At 55.2% G+C, this 20,752-nt stretch overlaps 3 protein-coding genes across 20 annotated transcripts in view; 2 read left to right on the forward strand and 1 right to left on the reverse strand.

Moving 5' to 3' along the window:
* Window positions 1-4,329: 4,329 nt before the first annotated feature.
* HGH1 (HGH1 homolog) lies at window positions 4,330-7,473 on the forward strand. The gene is made up of 6 exons (XM_025871311.2): window positions 4,330-5,076; window positions 5,149-5,249; window positions 5,360-5,458; window positions 5,656-5,747; window positions 5,828-5,950; window positions 6,032-7,473. Exons 1-6 carry the CDS (start codon window positions 4,439-4,441, stop codon window positions 6,206-6,208), a joined length of 1,230 nt encoding a protein of 409 aa, XP_025727096.2. The 5' UTR covers window positions 4,330-4,438; the 3' UTR covers window positions 6,209-7,473.
* LOC112823478 (testis-specific serine/threonine-protein kinase 5-like) lies at window positions 7,444-14,611 on the reverse strand. Its single transcript, XM_073892684.1, is given in 13 exon segments — window positions 7,444-7,798; window positions 7,873-8,007; window positions 8,638-8,745; window positions 8,748-8,870; window positions 9,417-9,472; window positions 9,557-9,783; window positions 9,940-10,044; window positions 10,422-10,532; window positions 10,574-10,706; window positions 13,180-13,349; window positions 13,552-13,733; window positions 14,279-14,420; window positions 14,594-14,611. Coding segments are annotated over 13 exon segments (1,758 nt in total). The 3' UTR covers window positions 7,444-7,550.
* Window positions 13,520-20,752, forward strand: part of MROH1 (maestro heat like repeat family member 1) — a 65,757-nt gene continuing 58,524 nt past the window's right edge. For 12 of the 18 annotated variants that reach the window (XM_073893373.1, XM_073893384.1, XM_073893385.1 and 9 more), the window contains exon 1: window positions 13,520-13,607. The gene's annotated coding sequence lies outside the window, so the exon portion shown is untranslated. The other 6 variants (XM_073893374.1, XM_073893375.1, XM_073893381.1 and 3 more) reach the window with 4 other exon arrangements.

Consider the following 20,752-nt stretch of genomic DNA (forward strand, 5'->3'; position numbering starts at 1 on the left):
TTGGACTTTATCAAATTTTAAACCTTCTGCTCTGTGAAGGGCCCTGTTAGCAGGATGGGAAGACAAGCCATGACCAGGAGAAAATGCCTGCAAATGGCCTGTCCACAAAGAACATCTAGCCAGAATGAAAAAAAAAAAAAAAAAAAACAGCTTTCAAAATTAACGGTAGAAACCAAACAATCCCACTAGAAAATGGGCAAAAGAAGCAGACATTTCACCAAAGAGGAGATGCTCCATATCACTAGCCATTAGAGAAACGCAAATTAGTACCTAAAATAAAAAGAGTTGACATCACCAAATGCTGGTGAATATTTGGAGCAACTGGGTCTCCATACTTGCTTGTGGGAATGCAAAATGGTCCACACACTCTGGAAAACCATTCAGCAGTTTCTCAAAAACTGAACATACCAGGACCTACAATCCAGCAGTCATACCTACAACTCAGCATTTATCCCAGAGGAATGAAGATTTGTGTCCATACAAAAACGTGGACACCAGTGCTTTACAGCAGATTTATTTGTAATAGCCTCACCCTGGAAATGACACAAAGGTCCTTCAACAGGCAAATGGCTACTGCACTGGCACATGCACACCCAGGGGTACTCCGAGGCCATAAAAATAAAATGTTTGACACGCGTGATGACCTCCAGGGGTCATGTGTGTGTGATTCCATTTCCGTCACACTTGTGAAGTGACAGAATTACAGAGAGGAAGAACACGTTTGTGGTTCCCCGGGGGAGGGCTGGGAGCACGCGGGGCACAAGGAGGTCTTCGTGGCAGTGACACTGCCCCCTATTTTGACGGCCACATTGGTTCCATGAGTCTCCACAGGTGATAAAGTGGCATAAAACTACACACACTCCTTGGTTTTTGACGTCGTTACAGCTGCACAAGGTGTATTGTTGAGGTTCCTAGAAGAGAGAAGTCTATTTAGAAAGTAGATTAGAGGTCATTGGAGGGAGGAGAGAGGGAGAAATGCATGCTTAAAGGTTACAGTTTCTGTTGGGTGGTGAAAACAATTTGGAAATACATGGTGATGGTTGCACAGCATTGTGAGTACAACGAATGCTACTAATTGTACACTTAAAAATGGTTTAGGCGCCTTGGCTGTGGCTCAGTTGGTGAAGCACACGACTCTTGATCTCGGGGTCATGAGCTCAAGTCCCATCTTGGGTGTAGAGCCTACTTAAAAAATGGTTTAAATGGCCAATTTTGTGATATGCATTTTACTACCGTTTACAAAATCATGTAATATACAAAAAAACATTGAATTTATTTTTTTAAAAGATTTTTTACTTTATTTGACAGAGAGAGACACAGCGAGAGAGGGAACACCAGCAGGGGGAGTGGGGGAGGGAGAAGCAGGCTTCCCGCCGAGCAGGGAGCCCGATGCGGGGCTGGATCCCAGGACCCCGGGATCATCACCTGAGCCGAAGGCAGACGCTTAACGACTGAGCCACGCAGGCGCCCCTCAATAAAGCTATTTAAAATAATACCACAGGAGGGGCGCCTGGGTGGCTGAGTCAGTTGAGTGCCCGACTCTTAGTTTCTGTTGGGGTCATGAGCTCTCAGTGGTCTGACTGAGCCACATCAGGCTCCATGCTCAGCGCAGAGTCTGTTTCAGATCCTCTCCCGCTCTCTTTCTCCGCCCCTCCCTGCCCCTTTCTCTGATTTGCACTCTTCTCCCTCTTCTCGAAGTAAAATCTTAAAAAATAAAATAAATAATACACAGGACCATCCCTGAAGGTCCTTCCAATGGCCAAATTTTGGATCACAATAATGAGAGTAAAGTGTTCTATTTCTTTGAATAAAGTAAGACTCCATGAGGGGCACCTGGCTGGACTGGAAGTACGAGTGACTCGATCTCGGGGTCATGAGCTCGAGCTCCACACGGGGTGTGGAGATTACTTCAATAAATTTACTTTAAAAACACTAATAAATAAGACTCCATGAGTCTTCATTGACATAAACAAATAAATGAACAAAAATAGGTAAAGAGAAAGCTTTCTGCCCTACAATAAACAATTAAAAACTACATGCAAAAACTAGTGAGTGAAAGGTGGACGAGGAATGGACTATTTACATAGTCTCAAAGTATTTCCCCATAAAACATTTACTAAATACAAAGAGAAAAAGAGTAACCTAACAGTGAAGGATCCTGGGCAATTCACCTTAAGTAATCAAAATAAGCATCTCCACTGTAGGAGCAAAAACTGATGGGACTCAACGAAAAGAGCTCGGCCTCACCTCCGTAGTATTCCTTTTTTTTTTTTAAAGATTTATTTATTTATTTGAGAGAGGGCACGAGCAGAGGGAGGGGCAGACCTCCCACTGAGCAGGGAGCCTGATGTGGGGCTGCATCCCCGGACCCTGAGCTCATGACCTGAGCTGAAGGCAGACATGTAATCGGCCAAACCACCTAGGCGCTTGCCCCTGCCAAAAAGTATATAACCTGAGTCTAATCATGAGGCAACCAGACAAAAACTGAGCAACATGCTACAAAAGAGCTGGCTGGTATTCTGCAAGTGTCAAGGGCATGAAAGTTAGAGCCTGAAGAGTAGCTACCAGTTGAAGGAGACTGAAAGTACTCGGGAGAGCACCCTCTGCTAAAAGGTCATTATTGGGATGAGTGGGGTAACTTAGGAATTTGACTGAGGTGTCTGAGGCAAAGGACGTTCTTTGTACAATTCGTGTAACTTGAACTTTGAAATTACTTCCAGTGACTTTGTATCTTTTAATTTATCTTGGAAATATTTAAGGCTCCATACCTGGTGATTACCGCAAACGCTTCCTTGAATCAGTCAAAGCAAGTGCTTGCTGGTTCGCCTCTGGACACCAGTGGGCTCTGAAGGTGCACACTTTTGTCTCAGGCAGACGTACCCACCAGATGCACCAGAGGGCATCAATTACCTACATTACCCATAATATCCCGACTCCATTTCTTGAGAAATTTTCAGCTCTTATGGGCAGGATCTGTGTATCAGAGCATGTGGTTTCCTTGGAGAGGTGGGCATTTCCTTGGACTTGTCTACCCTCTTCCTCAATTTCAGGCAAGTGGCTTTCACACAAGGTTAGGTTGGGACTGAGGCTATGAGGTGCCCGTAGGTCTCACCTGGGGGCAAATCCCGGCTCTAGGACCTGATTACCTGCTGACTTCAGGGGCATGCTATTCCCTCTCAATGGCTCTCCTGGGCATCACTGTCCCTACAGGCTTTGTTCTAGCCCTTAGAGTGAAATAAAAATATCAGTCTACTAAAGGGCTATTAACCTATGCAGAAGCACATAACATAATCCGTGAGGCAAGGAACAGATGAGGGCAAAATCTTGTATTAGAAAATGTCTCAAATCAATGATCTCAGCCTTTACCTTAAAGAATCTAGAAAAAGAACAGCACATTAAACCCAGAATAAGCAGAAGAAAGGAAATAGTAAGGTCAATGGGGACATTCACTCAATCAAAAAAGAAAACAGAGAAAATATATGAATCCCACATGATTCTTTAGTAAGGTCAGTAAAATGGACAAAACTCTGGCAAGACAAGTCAAAAACGGACAGCATCAGGGATGAGAAGTGACACTACTACAGATGGTACAGATGTTAAAAGGATAAGGGAAGATTATGAACAACTTGATGCCAATGAATTTGACACTTTAAATTTTCATCTAAACCAATTTCATCTGAACCAATTCCTTGAAAAACACAAACTACCAGAAGTCACTCAAGAAGAAAGTGGCAACCTGAAGAGCTATGTGTCTATTAAAGGATTGGTGGTCGCAAAATCTTTCTAGAAGGAAATTTCAGGCGCAGATGGCTTCACTGGGTATTGCTACCAACCACTTACGGAAGAAATACTAGTTTCACAAACTCTTCCAGAAAATCGAAGAGGGAACCTTCCCCCAATCCTTCAGAGGCCAGTACTACTCTGATAAGGAAACTAGGGCTTTATATGAAAACTACAGACCAGGATGTAAAAATTCTAAACAAAACTTTAGCAAACTCAATACAATATATAAAAATGTTAAGTATTATCGTGACCAAACGGAGATCATGCCGGAAACTCAGGCTGGTCTAACGTTAGAAAGTCAATTAAAGTAGTCGATCACGGGACTCTCCCAGCGACAGATCTCTGCCCCACCCACGACGGGATGGGGCCGGCGCCGTCGGTCAGCCACCAGGGGCGGGCCGGGCCCGGGCACCGGTGTCACACCCGCGACACCCGGCTTCCGTCCGCGCGCCTCCTCCCCGCCGCGGCCGGCGGCTGGCAGCGGGGCGCCCAGACCACAATGCCCCGGGCCTCGCCGTGGCCCCGCCTCCGCCCGCCGGCCCCGCCCCGCGCGCCGAGTCGGCAGCCTCTGATTGGGGGCTGCGGCTTCCGCTCCCCCGATGGGCAGGTTCTCGAGCCCGGTGGCGGCGTGGGTGATCCGGAGGCCCCGGCAGGCATGGGGGAGGCCCGGACTGGCACGCGCGCGCCGGCTGGTGGGCTAGCTCCCGCAGGGCTGCCGATGCCGGAAGCCGGCGTGGAGGCGGAGGTGGCGAAGCTGCTGCCTTTCCTGGCGCCCGGGGCGCGGGCGGACCTGCAGGCGGAGGCGGTGCGGCACGTGCTGGCGCTGACCGGCTCTGGGCCCGGTGGGGCGCTGCTGGCCGGCCAGGCGGCGCTGCTGCGGGCGCTCGTCGAGCTGGCTGCGGCCCCGGCCCCGGCCCCGGCCCCGGCCCCGGCCCGCGACGCCGCTCGTGCGCTCGTCAACTTGGCTGCCGAGCCCGGCCTGCACGAGCGGCTGCTGGAGGCCGAGCCCGCGCTGCCTGCCCGCCTGCTGGACCGCGCGATGGACCCAGCGTGGCCTTGGGCCGAGGAGGCGGCCGCCGCGCTGGCCAATCTCAGCCGCGAGCCGGCGCCGTGTGCCGCGCTGATGGCAGCGCTGGAGGCCGAGGAGCCGGGGGAGTCGGGCCTGGAGCGGCTGGTGCGCGCGCTGTGCACGCCCGACTACAACGCCCGGGCGCCCCTGCATTACCTGGGGCCAGTGCTCTCCAACCTCAGCCAGCGTCCCGCGGTGCGGGCCTTCCTGCTGGACCGCGAGAGGTGAAGCCCGGGGCGCCCGCGGGGAGGGGGTGCAAGTGAACAGGGATGGCACTGAGTGGTCCCTCCCTCCAGGTGCGTGGTCCAGCGGCTGCTGCCCCTTACCCAATTCTCAGACTCCTCGGTGCGCAGGGGCGGGGTGGTGGGGACTCTCCGAAACTGCTGCTTCGAGCATCGTGAGTGGTGATGGGGGTGAGGGTGTTGCGGTGGGGGGGGCGGTGCTGGGGCAAAGAGACCACTTCGGGGCCCGCCTCTAGACTGGCTCCCATTTCTGTTTTCCCCTCAGGACACCACGAGTGGTTGCTTGGGCCCCAGGTGGACATTCTCCCTTTCTTGCTGCTGCCCCTGGCTGGGCCTGAGGACTTCTCTGAGGAGGAGATGGAGCGTGAGTGGCTTGGTCCATGGAGCCTCAGGGTTGGCGGGGGAGGGGGCGAAGGCCACTGGGAGGCGGGCAGATGCGCAGATCGGGACCCCTTCTGAAAGCTTCCAGCAGGGAGATGCTGAGCACAGAGGGGGCTTACCAAGGAGGGTCTGGCCTAGCTACCCCGTGCTGGCACGCAGTAACCCCACATGCACCTCTAGGGCTGCCTGTTGACCTACAGTATCTGCCGCCAGACAAGCAACGAGAGCCTGATGCTGACATCCGCAAGATGCTCCTCGAGGCCATCATGCTGGTGAGTAGGGGTCCTGCTATGCTAACGCCACTTTGCAACATGCCCACACTGATACCTGTGTAACCTTTGCCCTCTTCCAGCTAACAGCCACAGCATCTGGTCGGCAGCAGGTGAGAAACCAGGGAGCCTACCTGATCCTGCGTGAGCTACACAGCTGGGAGCCAGAGCCCGACGTGCAGGTGACTTGTGAGAAGCTCATTCAGGTGGGTGCAGGGCTTGCGGGGAAGGGGAGTGGATGTCTGTGGTGTGCCAGCCAGGTGCTCACCTGCCTCCCCTGCTGGCAGGTGCTCATTGGGGATGAGCCAGAGCCGGGCATGGAAAACCTGCTGGAGGTGCAGGTGCCTGAGGATGTGGAGAGGCAGCTGCAGCAGCTGGACCACCAGGAGCTGGAGCAGCACACCCGGGCGCAGCCGGAGGAGCTGGCCCCAGAACCACAAGCAGAGGGGGCTACACCCACCTGAGGCCCTTGCAACCCGCCACCGGCTCCAGGCCCACCTTTGCCAGCCCGTCACTCCAGGCCTTCCTGCAGCGACCTGCAGGCCTCTGAGTCTCCCTGCTCAGAGGTTGTTCCCTGCTGAAAAGCACAGCTACACTTAGGCTCAGGGTGAGGTGTCTAGGGCGAATGCTCAGTACACGTGCGAGGGTCGGGGTACTTCCTCATGCCCTGTTGCTTCTGGCAACTCGGGTTGCTCAGACCAGCACTGGTCAGCCAAAGCTAGTCACACCCTCTGATCCTCAGGGACGTACCTCTAGGAAGATGGCTGATGGGGCTGGACAGATAAACCGTACAAGCCTGAGCAGCCCCCGAGGGCACTACAGAGGTCTGGGCATCGGTGGGCATCCAGGCGCAAGCAGTGCCCTTTGCTGCCAGTCCCACCCGAGTCTTCAGTCCTGGGGTCCTCGGCTTGCCCTGCCTGAGATCCAGCCTCAGAGGACTGACCTCTTGTGACTCACCAGCCTCAGCCTGTCCTGGGATCTCCTAGGGCTGCGCCTCCCTGGTTTGTCCTTGAAGTGCTTGCTGGGTACTGTCTCTCTTCATCCCCTCCCCCATCCTGCTCAGTCCCTTGCTAGTTTCTCCAGCCCGGGACTGATGTGATGCGCTCGCTGTCCCCACTAACTTGGCTCTATCCTTGGTCAGTTTCCTTGAGTTTCAGAGCCCCTTGGCTCACACACGGAGCGTCTTCCTCATGTGCCTCTGCAGCCTTGCTCTTTGCCAGACCTTTTCCCTTACCACCCTCTGCCCCCGTGAAGCCCCCTTTGGGCCCAAGAAACTTGTTTTCCCCCAGCCCCTTGTGTGGGCCCTCTGTTCTGCAGCTGCCAAGCCAAGCCTGGTAGGCTGTCCGCATGGCCCTCCCCGCACTGTGCTCCCTTCTTGGTGCCATCTTTGGCACAGGACTCCCTTGCCCTCTGGCACTGGAGTGCAGCCTGACGCCCTGGCTTCCCAGCACACCCTCACTCCACATGTCCTCAGTCCTGTCACTGCCTCCAAAGCCAGAGGTCCACTCCAGTTCCACCAAGGCTGGGTGCCTCATGGAAACGAGGTATTTCCTGTCTCTGTGGTACCCCCTGTGTTTCCCTCCTCCCGAGTAAAGCTCTGGCATGGAGGCACGTGGACTCGCGTTCTCCCTGGATGGGGAGTGCTAGTGGGTTCCCCGTGGCTGGCTGCCCTGGCCTGCACTGAGACGGCAGCATCCCCTCCATAAAATAAATGCTTTATCTGGCCTCACCTGGGCCTACTTCTCAGTTGACCGGGAAGTGCCCAGGCATGGTCCTGGTGGCAAACGTGGAGCTCGGTGACAGTGGCTACCTGGAGGCGCCCACCCCCAGGCTGGCTGCCGCCATGTTCCGGAGCCCCAGCTGGGCAGATCCTGCACCTCTTCTTGGGATTGCCTCTGGGGGCTCAGGCACCGGGCCAGAAGCACTCTCGCGGTGAGTTCCCCCCTGCTGAGGGCGCCACAGCTTCAGGAGCGGCCTTGGAGGCTCTGAGTCTCTGCCAGGCTCCGTGTGGTCAAGGGTTGCGGGCAGCTGGGACTTAGCTGGCTTCTCTGCAACTGACAGCCGTGGGGATCAGGAGGGGCACTGAGGGGGCAACCACCTGCCCTCCCCACTGGGGGCCCCACTTTACCTGGTGCCGAGCTGAGCATGGTGCAGAACAGCGCCTGCGCGGCGGGCAGCATCCAGCAGTGGGTGGCCACCTGCTGCAGGTCCAGGCGTGCACACGGGCGTAGCTGTAGCAGGCCCCGGATCAGGTCCTGGCACTCTGTGGGCAAGGGCTCCCAGCTGTGGCTTCCCACTGCCTACCCTCTTGTGCGTGCCCATCACTGTCAGTGGTGCTGGCAGTTTGGAGGAGGAACCCCATTCAGTCGCCCAAACGCCTGGAGGGAGTCCGTGCTTCACCAGTCACGAGACTGAGGTGCATTGAGGCGCAGAGAGAGGGAAGGCGGCTTCCCTGTGCCAGCGCGGAGCTCAGAGCTCACCGGGACCACTGCCTGTCCAGACAAGGAGTCAGTCTGGACCTCCCCCAGGCCCGCTGCCCTCTCACCTCTTTGCTACAGTCCGTTTACCGGCCTGGATTGGGAGGGGGGTGCCAGGTCAGCCTCCCGTGCCACTGCCACTCCCCTCACCGCAGGATGACCCTTCTCTGGGCCCAGGTCTCTCTCTCTTTAAGATCTTACTTACTTGAGAGAGAGGGAGAGGGAGAAGCAGACTCCCTGCTGAGCCAGGAGCCTGACTCAAGGCTCCATCCCAGGACCCTGGGGTCATGACCTGAGCCAAAGGCAGACGCTCAACCGACTGAGCCACCCAGGCGCCCCTGGGCCCAGGTCTCTTGCTGCCCCACTTTCCAGGCTCATGCTGGGACTTGGGAGGGACACAGGGTGTTCTCTCTCACCTGGGGACGTGCCTGGCCTGAAGGTGGGGCCGAGGCGCATCAGGTGCAGCCTGCGGTGGGGCTGGTGGTCCTTGAAGGGCAGCTTCCCAGTCACCATGGCATAAAGCTCCACAGGTCGGCCTGCTCCCCATTGTACTTGCTCATGAGGATCTCGGGAGCTGTGTAGGCCACAGAGCCGCAGAAGGTGCTCAGCAGCGAATTCTTGAGGCCCAACCGGTTGGCGAAGCCAAAGTCTGCCAGGGGCGCACAGAGGGGCACGGGCAAGCAGCAGACCATGGAAGGAGCAGGAGGGGAAGGGACAGTGGGCTCGGGAGGGCTGGCTGCGGGCAGATGCGGAGTGTGTAGGAGTCTGCAAGCACAGGTGTAGGCAAGCATGGGGCTGGGCCTCCTGGGAGGGTTAAAGGTCAAGCCAGGTAGGCGTCAAACCCTGAAGCAGGCAGGGAGCCTGGTGGCTCAGCCGAGCGGCCCACTCTTGGTTTTGGCTCAGGTCAGGATCTCAGGGTCCTGGGATGGAGCCCCACCTCTGCGTCTGGCTCCGCGCTCAGCAGGGAGCCTGCTTCAGGATTCTCCCTCTCCCTCTGCCCCTCCTCTCTCTCTCTCAAATGAATAAATGGGTCTTTAAAGCAATCAAAGAAGAAAGTCTGAAGCAGGCAAGGGTAGAGGCTAGGGTCCTGGCTGGGACAACAGTTGAAAATGGCTGGGCCTCGTGAAGAAGTTGAAGGCTGGGGTCAGGAGTCAGGGAGTCCAGGGCAGGGGGTGGGGCTGGGCCACAGGCTCACCGGTCAGCTTTAGGAGGCCTTGGTCATCCAGCAGGATGTTCTCACACTTGAGATCCCTGCATGGGAAAGGGAAGTGGTGCTGGTCCCAGGCTCAGGTGGGCCTCTTGCTGCAGGTGGGGGCAGGCGGGCAGCCCCCTCACCGGTGCACGATGCCTGAGCTGTGGCAGTGGGCCACAGCACTGACCAGCTGCCAGAACAGCCTACGGGCCGCCTCCTCTCCCAGCCCCGGGCGGCAGCGGTGGTCCGACACTGCGTTGATGTGTTCCAGTAGGTCACCGCAGGCTGCCAACTCCAGCACCAAGTAGGAGCGCTGGCTATTCTGGTAGGTCTCATAGAGCTGCACCTGCCGGAGCCCCACCCCCCCCCGCTATCACCCAAGGAGGGGCTGTCCAGTGCATTGGATCAAGGTCTCAGGATGGGGCTGGGCCTAAGCATAAGGGTCCCTGGTGGGAAAGGGGGTGGTCCTGCACAGCAGGGGATGGGCAGGATGGGCATGGGCTGTTGCAGGGCCTCTGCCTCCCACATTCAGGTGCTTGTAGGTAGCACGGAGTGACGATATCTCACGAGGCAGAAACTTTTGGGAGAACTCCACCGGGGCCTCGGCAGTGGAGATGATCTTGATAGCCACCTGTAAGGGTGGAGGGTGGCCCTTGTGTGCAGACCACAGCCCCTGAAGGGGGGACATGGAGGGCCCCATGTCCTTTGTGCACATTGCTGAACTTGACTGGAGTAAGGCTGGGAAGCAGCATCCTTGGGGGTCTATACTGACCCTCCCCTTCCTTCCTTGGCCCTGATATGCTCAAGGGGTTCTGGAGCTAGGGGTGGCCAGCTTCCAGGTCCTTGGGAGGATACCAGACCGGGAGGGAGCCAGAACAGCAGGGAGGTACCTCAGTGGGGTTAGGACAGGGACCACTGGGGCTGGGCTGAAGGGCAGCCCATGGGCTGAAGGGCAGCCCACGGAGCCTGCCGTCTGCCACCCAAGGGGAAGAGATGGGCCTGCCTTACCGTGGCATGGTGCTTGCCCCGCAGGTCGGAGGCCAGCTTGGGGTTGTGCTGCATGCGCTCATGTGTGGCATAGGCCAGGTAGACTTTGGAAAAGGCCCCAGAACCAATCTCCTGGAAGAGAGCAGGTAACCGTTGTCCCTGCATTCACGCACCTGTTCCATGAAGTTTTGCTGGTCCAGCTTCCGTCTGGCACTGCCCTTCGTGGAGGGCAGGGTGGTCCAGCTCACTGCAGGGCCTCGGGTAGGAGGAGCAGGGTTAGGGCTGAGGCCTGACGTGTCAGAAGGGCTAGGACAACAGGGCGAGAGGCGGCTGGTGGGCCCTGTGCCCCTTGAGGCTGCACCCAAATTTCTGAAGTCTTTCTGGGACCGGGGCAGAGGCAAGGGAGTGACCAGGGCTGAGAGCTCGGGGTGGGAAGCTAACAAAACCATGGACTGGTGTGGATCAAGGCAGGCTCTGGGAAAGCAAGGGCAGATTCCAGAATGGAGGGTTCTAGAGCTGCCCCTGCATTGTGCCCTCAAAGGGGGGGTGTTCTGTCCCCAGGGCCTACCTTCTCTGAGAACATCTTGCTGGAACCAGCCCCGTCCTGCGTGGGGCCCAGTCTCAGTGGGGTGAGAATCCCCAAGGCAGGGTGAGGCCTTATGTGACTGCCCACAAAAGACCTTTAAAGAAGTTTGTGGGGAGGGTGAGCGAGGGAAGGTAGGCAGGGTTTCTAAGGATATAAAGAAGGGGAAAGGCAACTCAACATGTGCTAGAACTGTTTCAGCTGAGCCCTTCCTCCTTTTCTTGGGTAGCAAGGTGGCAGCCAGGTGTGCTGCAATAGAAGCTGAGCCAGAAGAAGGGCATGGGGGCGGGAGCTACCTGACTCCTCGGCTGTGGCCTAGAAGCTTCTGTCCAGGCCAAGGGACGCTGCAGGAGGCCTTGCACCCAAAGCTTTCCTCAGACTTGATGACACATCCCCAAGGCAAGCAAGGGCCCCCAGTCTGGGCTGTAGGCAAGGGAAGCCAGCATGGCCCCTCACTTCTCCTGGCCCCCAGAGCCTTCCGGGAGCACTGTTGCCACAGGGGGTAGCAGCTAACGTTAATGAGCATCTGCTGTGTGGCAGGCACTGTTCTAAGGAGTCACAGGAACTGCTGATGGCCACCTCCCTTAGTCCCTGCCTCCTGTCTTCCGACCATGCCTGACGCACCCATCCCATAGTAGGCGTTCACACCCTTGTGTTTAATGTTCCCTTGTTCGCTCACTGCCCTTGTTTGTCAAATTGCCTGGGATATAGAAAATATGGTCAGACTTTGTTCATTGCTGATGTGCAGGTTAGAGAAGAGAAACCTCCGGATCTCAGGTGTTAGGGGGCTGGAGCAGCAAAGGGGAAAATCGTGTGGCTCTGGCCAGGGGTGTCTGTGCCTCCCAGGTGCTGCTGTGGAGCCTGGGAACCATGTCGGCTGTCACCTTCCCAGCTCCCACCAGTGCCAGAACACAACTGGAAGCCAGTGAGAATCGTGAGGAGACAGGCAGGACCCAGAACGGTCAACAGCTCTGTCCACCCTCCCTTTGCAAAGTCTTTTGTGCCCTCCTCCTTCACTGCTTTCTTGGTCATCCAACCATCTATGAGATGCATTGAGCACCCATCATGTGCTGCGCTTGGTGCTGAGCACTTGGGAGCAAGTCACAGACATGGGCCTTTCTCTCCTAGAGCTTACAGTTACAGACAGGAGATTGGCATCAGTAATGTAATAAAGCAAAATGAAAGCTGTATGTTTGCTGGGGCAGTTTGTGCCCTTGGGGAGTAAAGTCTGGCTGAGGCTGGGGAGGGGGCAGAGCCAGTGGGCCATGCTGGGCACTGGCCATGTCCGGAGGCAGGGCTTGGGCAGGAAAGTGAATCCTCCAGATGGGAGCTTCGAAAAGGCCTGCCTCCTGCCCTAGCAACTTCTACATGCTGCATGAGAGGGTTTGGGGGGTGTTGGGGCTCCTGCCCGAGAGGCCAGGCCCCATCTGCAGAGCATCTCATGGTCAGCCTTCTGTCCGTCTTTTGGGCTCCATCCCTGCAACAGAAACGGGCTGAACCCCTTCTCTCTTGGGAAAAGGAATGTCCCTCCCTGCACTGTTCAGCTGCCACCCCGGGGCCCCACGTTGCACCCTCACACCGTCACCACAGCAGACCCAACCTGCTGCAATGAAGACACTTGCTAGGCCTGGATGTATGGCTGCTGACCACTTCCTTCTCAGACCGTCCTTCTCACTTCCTGAGCTGCTACACCACTTTTTTTTTTTTTTTGGCCTGTAAACATGCCAGACGGTTTCAGCCTCCGAGGCCGTGCGGGTGCCAGTGCCAGAACGCAGCTCCTCCCCCAGCGTCTCCCCTCTGAGTCCGATCCTACCTCCTTCCGACCCCCAGCGGCGCCACTTCACAGCGCTTCGCGTGTCTTATCGTTTGCTTATTATCTGCCCCTCTCTCCAGAGCCCAGGCTCCCGAACGCAGACACCTGCTCATCTTGATCCCCATTGCTGGCCAACTGAACGTGTCTGTTCTCGGAGGAGCCGACGGCCCCAGGGTCTCTGGGTGTTTGTTGGGTGCGTTCTTGTGTGAGAGATAAATAAGGCATGATAGTTACCGGTGTGTCCAGGTTTGGCCCACTTGGCGTGTGTACCTGGACAGGTGTGTGTTTGCGAGGGGACTGGCTTTGTGCACAATGGCGCGCCGAGCCCGCGCCCCGGATGCGTTCCTCGGCGCGTGGAGCGGTGTCTGCGTGCCTGGACCTACGAGGTGTAAGCTTCCGAGGCGGACAAGAACAGAGGCGAGGGGAACAGGTCCCGCGCGGAGCAAGCGGGAAGTGCACGCCCCGCGCCTGCGCAGTGACCGGCCGCGTTTATTGCTGCCGGCCGGGAGGCCGCGCTCGCGCCCAACTGTCGGGAGCGGCGGTCTCTGGACGGCTGGGGGCGGGGCCGAGCACGAGGCGGAGTTTGCGCACTCCCGCTTGCTGGGGCTCGGTGGGCGGGGTGGAGAGAGGGAGGGAGAGGGACGCGTCTCCGGCCAATGAGTGCAGAGATCGTGTGGGGGCGGGGCCTAGCTGCCGCGCGCCGTGCCGCGGTTGGCGGAGGGGCGGGGGCGGGCTCGGCGCGTGGCCCCGCCCACTCCGGGCCGGTGCTGGGTGGGAGGGCGGTGCCCGAGCCGCGGCAGCAGCTGCTCAGGTAAACCGGGGACCGGGCTGACCGGCGGCGCTCGCTCGGAGAGGTGCCCCTCGGGGGAGCCTGGGCCGGAGAGTCTGGGGGCCGCCCCGTCGTCCGGGGCTGCGTGGGAGGCCGAGTCGGGAGGGCCTTCCCAAGGTCAGCGGGCGAGCGCGAGGAGGGTCCCGGGCGTCGTGGAGCCGAGCCCGCCCCCTTTGCCGGGGCTCAGGTGCGCCCGGCGCGGCCGAGGAGCCGAGCGTGCCGCGTCACAGCCCGGAAGGGCCCGGGAGCTGGCCGCTCCCCTTCTTCCCCACGCCGGGGGGGGTGGGGGGTGCCGGGGCCTTGGGGCGGGCGGCGGGCACGCCGGGCTGTCCTCTAGGGGAAGCCGAACCTGAGCTCCGAGAGGGGCCTTCCCGTTGTCTGTCTGACACTGAAGGAGGCGGTCCGGAGCAGGGAGTAGTTTGTGCAAAAGTCACGCGGATTATGGGTCATAGAGGGTAGGTCGTGAAGCTGGCAGGGCCGGAGGCCATCAAGGTGAGAGCTAGGTGGTGCTGGGCCGGCCCGGCCCCCAGTCGCTGGGCCCCGAGGCCCGAGTGTTGGGTTTCCGGGTTCCCCGCGGCGCCAGCACAGCGGCAGTGCAGCGTTAGGGCCCGGAGAGAGGGCTCTGCGGTAGCGGGCCGGTCCGCACTACACACTCGCAGACCTCGTGGTGGTGGGCGCGGGGCGGGCCCGCGCGAGTGCGGCCAAGTGAGTCAGAGGGGTGCGGCGCGGGCAGCGGGCCTGGTGGGGGAAGCCAGACGACTGGCCTTGCGTGGGGATGTCAGCTGGAGTGGCTGTCTGGTGGGGGCAACAGGTGGGGTTGGGGTGGAGGCTGCCTCTGAGGGGACAGTCTTGGAGGCAGGGACCACTTTGGACAGGGAGGGGTGGAGCAGAAGAGGGTCGGTCAGTCCGCCATCGGGTGTGGGGAGGGAGACGGAGGAACAGGGCGGCGGGAGATGCTGATTCCTGACCCAGATGGCCCGGTGCATGATGACACAGGAAAAGAGGCAGATGAGTTGGGGGCCAGGGAGAAGGTCAGGGGGGAAGACGGTGAGTTGAGTATTAGAGCTGTTGGGTTTGAGTGGTTCAGAGGGAGATACTCAGCAGGCTCTGGGCCCCAGGAGACCCCCGTGGGACTCGTCAGTGGTAGGACCCTTCAGTGGTGGCTTGACTGTGATGCGGCTACATCTCACGCCTATAGTCCCGGCACCCAAGGGGTCTAGGGATGCTGCTGCAGGATCTTTATTTCCAGGCCCCAGGCTGTTGTGGTTCAAGTGAGCAGGTGTCTCTGGTCTCTCTGTGGTGTCAGAGTGGAATGACCTGAGTTGAGCTCCCTTGGGTACCTTGAAACCGATATTCAGGTTGCTGTGGCTTGTTCAGACCTGCATCTCACTGTTTCTCACTCCCCAGGGCTGTTTGCTGCCTGCTGAGGGACATCAGTGGATCAGAGGTGGAGCCTGTGGGGCTGGTGCTTGCTCGCATTCACCGCTAGTCCCATGTGCTTGGAAGCCTGTGTCTGCACTTAGTTTTCAGACCCAGGGTCCACTGAGGCCCAGCTGAGCGGTCAGGTTGTGGCTAGTATGTGATCAGCTACTCCAGATCTCCCTCTTCAATGAGCTGAATTATTTGATCTCCTTGAGGTTGGTCCAAGAAAGCTCCTGTGGCTCTTGTGGGCTCCTGGCCAGTGCTCAGGGTATACTGGCTGCTGGAGTTATGAGGAATGTGCTTACTTTGCTGAGCTGAAGGGCCACCTGGCTTTGGGGGTTTACATGCGAACCCAGTGACACAGCTCAGCGTGGCCTATGTTGAGAAACAGTGCTCCCAAGGTACTGTAAGCAATGTGCTGTTGGACTGCCTTTTCTGGGTCACCAGCCCAGGTTCTTGTTGGTGACTCTGGAAATTGTTCTCTGGCTGCTGTGCTAGAAGGGAAAGTCCAGGGGCCTGCTGCAGGGCTGGGTCATTCCCATGTCCCCACATGGTGGCCTGACCCTCAGACAGGCTCATGGCTGCCTCTGGCCAGTGGTGTCCATGGCCTCCTCGCCTCCCATGCCTCCTTCTGACTCGCTTTGGGCTTGGTGCAGTTGGCCCAGCACCTCTGTTATCCTCTGCCATGTCATGTGGCAGCCGTAATACACATGGGCGTCCTTCAAGCCAAGGGCTTGGACTCTGGGGGCTTAGACGGGGCCTGGTCGACTTAGCATATGTGGTGGAATGACTGCTTAGTTGAGGTGAATGAGGAGGAAGCCGCTTCTTCACTCAGCTATGATGTGTGGGACCCGGCAGGGAGACCTGCTTGGCCCTGTCTCCACGACCTGTGCTACTCTGCGTCACAGCACGGGCGTAGAGTGGAGCCCGTGGGAGCTGGTCCTGGGTGAGTCCTGCCCTACTGTTAAGTAGCTGCTCACTAGTGATGGGTTTCTCTCAGACCTGCTTGGCTCTGTGTATTAAAAGAGACGGTGCCTCTAAGGTAGTGGCTGGGCAGGCAGTGCTCAGCACACGCTTCCTGCAAGATGCAGGGTGCCTTCCAGGCCCAGACCCTTCCTTGTTTGCACCCCCTTCCCCTGTGGAGCATTCGTCCCGGTTTGCCATCAGCGACCTCCTCACGTTTGTCTGTGTCCGTAGAGAGCAGGGTCTGCGGCTATCTGTGTCCAGCGTCCGCACACGGACCATCCGGCCTGGGGCGGGGACCTTCCGCAGTGGTCTTGCTCAGCTGTGCACTCTTTGCTTTCCCACTGGACGGTCAGGCTCTGCTCTTTCCACTGTAGTTTCTAGGACGGTCAGGCTCTGCTCTTTCCACTGTAGTTTCTAGGACGGTCAGGCTCTGCTCTTTCCACTGTAGTTTCTACGCACTCACCTGCCCACCGCTTTCTCCTGGTGGTTGCTTTTTAGCGTCTGACCAGAGCCCTGTGGTATTTGTGTTTTTTCTAACACCTCTGTGCGTCGTGTGAGGGTTTCAAAACGTGGGTGATCCCATCACGGGTGCGACCGTTTGGGCTTGCGGCCGGTGCTCTGCGGGCTCTGCAGACTGCCCTTACCACGTGATGCCCACCGCACCGGGGACGTCTGCTGCTGGCGGAGCGCGGAGCGTGCTGGGCGCCGGGCCGCCCGCCAAGCCTTTCCTTGTGGCACAGGCGGAACCTCTTGGTGTGTCTCTTATGAATGACTCCTCCTACTTTGTCTCTCACTGACCTTGTGCTCTGCTGGTCGGATGAGGTGTGTGAGCACGTAGGGTCGTGTGCATTGGTGTAAGTATGGTTACGGTTTTCAAGTTTTACATATGTTTTTGACTCAGAAACTTAACAGTTTTTAATAGTCAAACTGAACAGTGTTCGTTAACATGTCTGGGTTTTGCGTCTGGCTTACGACATCCTTTCCTACTTCAAGACTGTAAAAGATTTAGCTGTGCTTTCTACTCGGACTTTTGCGTTTCATCTTTCCATTTAACTCTTATGTGCATCTGGAGTTCATGTTGCGGTGAGGAGACGTGTGGGGAGGCTGGTGCTTTCCCTGAGTGTTTAACTCGTTGTTTCAACATTATTTATTGACTAATCCGTATGATTTAAAACTCTGTCTTTCTTGTGTAATATCTTTTCTTCCTTCTTGGTGTTCATTTCTGGACTTTGTATATACTTCCATTGATTTAATACACTTTAACATAATATAGGACAGTTCTTCCTCTTAATACACTTTTAAAAATTTAACTGGCTATTCTTTTTTTTTTTCTTAATTGGCTATTCTTGGACATTAATCTTCCAATTGAATTTTGGACCATTTCATCAAATACCCTCCAATATCCTGATTCATATACTTGTAGATTCAGGAAAATTGAGCCTTACAACATTGAGTCATATGGGAGGATTTTGATTTTGTTCCTTCCTCTTTTTATTCCTTTATTCCTTTTTTAAAAATATTTTATTTTATTTTATTATTTTTTAAAGATTTTATTTATTTATTTGACAGAGAGAGACACAGCGAGAGAGGGAACACAAGCAGGGGGAGTGGGAGAGGGAGAAGCAGGCTTCCCGTGGAGCAGGGAGCCCGATGCGGGGCTCGAGCCCAGGACCCTGGGACCATGACCTGAGCCGAAGGCAGACGCCCAACGACTGAGCCACCCAGGCACCCCAGAAAATACTCATTTATTTTAGAGAACACGAGCAAGCGAGTCAGGGGGAGGGACAGACCATGAGAATCTTACAGCAGACTCCCAGCTGAGCTTGGAGCTTGATCCCACGACTCATGAGACCATGACCTGAGCTGAAACCAAAGTCGGACACTCAACTGACTGAGCCACCCAGGTGCCCCTGAACAGTTTTTTTTAAAAAATGCTGTGCACACTAAGGATAAAAATCAAAACTTTTTCCCTTGCAGTGCACTGGAGAAGGCAGGCGGACTGGAGCATGCAACTGTTAATATTTTGTACTGATCCCATATTCATCATATGAACAAAGGGTTGTGGGAATATTGGATCCCTTGCTGGAAGGTTGGGAGTGTCCTGGGCGAGGTAACGGGAATTGGCCGTTGAGGAGGGAGCAGGAGTCCCTGTGGTAGAGAGGCCAGCGCGGGGCATGCTTGCGGAGGACAGGCAGAAGCGGAGGTGCCGAGAGGCCAGCGCGGGGCCTGAGGTTTTCAGGTGTGGCCGGGACACCTGGAATGTAAAGGGGTGAGAGAGAAGCAGTGAGGGGTTCAGGTCTAGGTCGGGACAGCCCACATCGGAGGTGTTAGGTTCTGTGGGCAGCAGGAGGAGGGGTAAGCAGCAGTGTGGCATCATGCTAGGATCAGTGTTGGCAAAGATCAGCACTCTGAGCACGGGGGAGGCATGGAAGTGGCCGAGGCAGGATGGCCAAGTGAACCAGTCATCAGGGATAGGACCCCGGCGGGGGAGTAGGGCATCTACTGCCTTGTGTGATGGGCAGAAGTAGGGAAAGGAGCAATGGCGGGGGGGGGTGCTGATGTTTTTTATAGTGTGTTTGTTACTGAGTGGTGTGCCTTGGTGTCATTAATTTCATTGCCTTAACAGTGTATTCAAAGAGCATAAATTTTTTGGGGGGCCAGGGTGGCTCAGTCCATTAAGCCTCTGACTCTTGGTTTCGGCTCAGGGTCTTGGGATCAGGCCGCAGGTCGGCTTCCCCTTTCTCTCTCCCTCTGCCCCTCACCTGGCTCGTGCTCTCTTTCTTCCTCTCTGTCTCTAAAATAAATAAACCGTTTTTATTGTTTTTTAAGAGAGGAATTTTTTTGATGAATTTCAGTTTATCAAGTCCTCCCCGCCGCCTCTGCCCCATAGCTTTTGCTTTTGGTATCATAGAGATTTTCTTCTGCTTTTTTTTTTCCTCCCAGAAAGTTTATAGTTTTAACTTTTACATTTAGGTCTGTAAATCATTTTGAGTTTTTGTATGTGGTGTGAAGTATAGGCTGAAGTTTGTTTTATTGCATGTAGATGTTTAGCACTATTTATTGAAAAGACTATCCCTTCTCCACTGAAGAGACTTTGTATCTTTGTTGAAAATCAATTGGCTATGTAAGTCTTAAAGTCAGGTAGTATAAATCCTCCAATTTTGTTTTGTTTTGTTTCAGAATCGTTTTGGCTGTTCTAAGTCCTTACATTTCCACAGGAGTTATAGAATTAGTCGTTTCTTTTTTTTTTTTAAGATTTTTATTTATTTATGTGAGACAGCAAGAAAGAGAGCACATGAGAGGGGGGTAGGGTCAGAGGGAGAAGCCGACTCCCCGCTGAGCAGGGAGCCCGATGTGGGGCTCCATCCCGGGACTCCAGGACCATGACCTGAGCTGAAGGCAGTCGCCTAACCAACTGGGCCACCCAGGTTCCCAGAATTAGTCCAGTTTCTACAAAAAGCCTACTGGGATTTTGACTGGAATCCATTTAATCTATAGATCAGTTTGGGAAGAGTTGATATCTTTGCACAATGTATCTCTCCATTTATTTAAGTTTTCTTTAATATCTCTCAGCAATGTGGGGCGCCTGGGTGGCACAGTTAATTAAGCCCCCGACTCTTGGTTTCCCCTCAGGTTGTGATCTCAGGGTCCCGAGGTGGAGCCCAATGCCTGGCTCCATGCTCAGTGCAGAGTTTGCTTGTCCCTCTCCCTCCCCCTCTGCCCCTCACCCCACTCACGTGTGCGTGCTCTCTCTCTCTCTCCAATAATACATCTTAAAAAATATATATCAGCAATGTTTGATAGGCTTAGTGTATTGTCTAACACATCTTTTGACAAATTTATTTTTAAATATTTCATATTTTGGGGGTGGGGAAAATATTTCATATTTTTTTACTCAGCAAATGGCATGACTTTCCATTTTTGATTGTTTATTGTTAGCAAATAGAAATACAGTTGTTTGTTTAAAGATTTTACTTATTTGTCAGAGAAAGCACAAGCAGGGGGAGTGGCAGGCAGAGGGAGAAGCAGGCTTCCTGCGGAGCAGGGAGCCTGATGTGGGGCTCAATCCCAGGATCCTGGGATCATGACCTGAGCCAAAGGCAGGCGCTTCACCGACTAAGCCACCCAGTTGTCCCAATACAGTTGATTTTTTTAATACTGACTTTACATCCTGTGTTCTTACTAGCGACTTATTGATTCTAGTCCCAGTTGTAGATTCTGTAGGATTTTCTACATAAACAATCATATTACCTGTGAATAAAAGCCGTCTTATTTCCTTCTTTTCAATTTGAATGCCTTTTATTATTTTTTCTTGCCTTATTGCACTGGCTAGACCCTCTACTACGATAGTGAATAGATGTGGTGAGAGCAGACATCCTTACCTTGTTCCCTAATTTAAAGGGATAGCATTTAGTCTTTCACCATTTAGGAATGATGTTCCTATAGGTTTCCCTTAGATGCTGTTTATCAGGTTGGGGAAGTCCCTTTTATTTCTATTTGCTGATAATTTTTATGACAAGTTGATGTTGGATTATGACAAATGCTTTTTCTGCATTTATTGAAACAATTATATGTTTTTTTTTCCTTTTTTCGTCTGTTAATGTGAATTACATTGGCTGTGCTTAAAAATACTAAACCAACCTTGTATAAACCCCATTTGATCATGATGTATTACTCTTTTTACATGTTGTATATGATTTGATAAAATATTGTTAAGAATTTTTTCATTTGTGGGGCAC

Source organism: Callorhinus ursinus, unplaced genomic scaffold (assembly GCF_003265705.2).
Source record: "Callorhinus ursinus isolate GAN/ISIS: 27379988/994484 unplaced genomic scaffold, GSC_fseal_2.0 scaffold5, whole genome shotgun sequence".
NCBI lineage: Eukaryota > Metazoa > Chordata > Mammalia > Carnivora > Otariidae > Callorhinus > Callorhinus ursinus.

Excerpts from the sequence above, each read along its gene's own strand:
- HGH1 (XM_025871311.2), top strand. The coding sequence starts at position 4,439 with ATGGGGGAGGCCCGGACTGGCACGCGCGCGCCGGCTGGTGGGCTAGCT. Across the intron at positions 5,250-5,359 it reads AAACTGCTGCTTCGAGCATC|GACACCACGAGTGGTTGCTT; the intron begins GTGAGTGGTGAT and ends TTTTCCCCTCAG. Across the intron at positions 5,748-5,827 it reads TCCTCGAGGCCATCATGCTG|CTAACAGCCACAGCATCTGG; the intron begins GTGAGTAGGGGT and ends GCCCTCTTCCAG.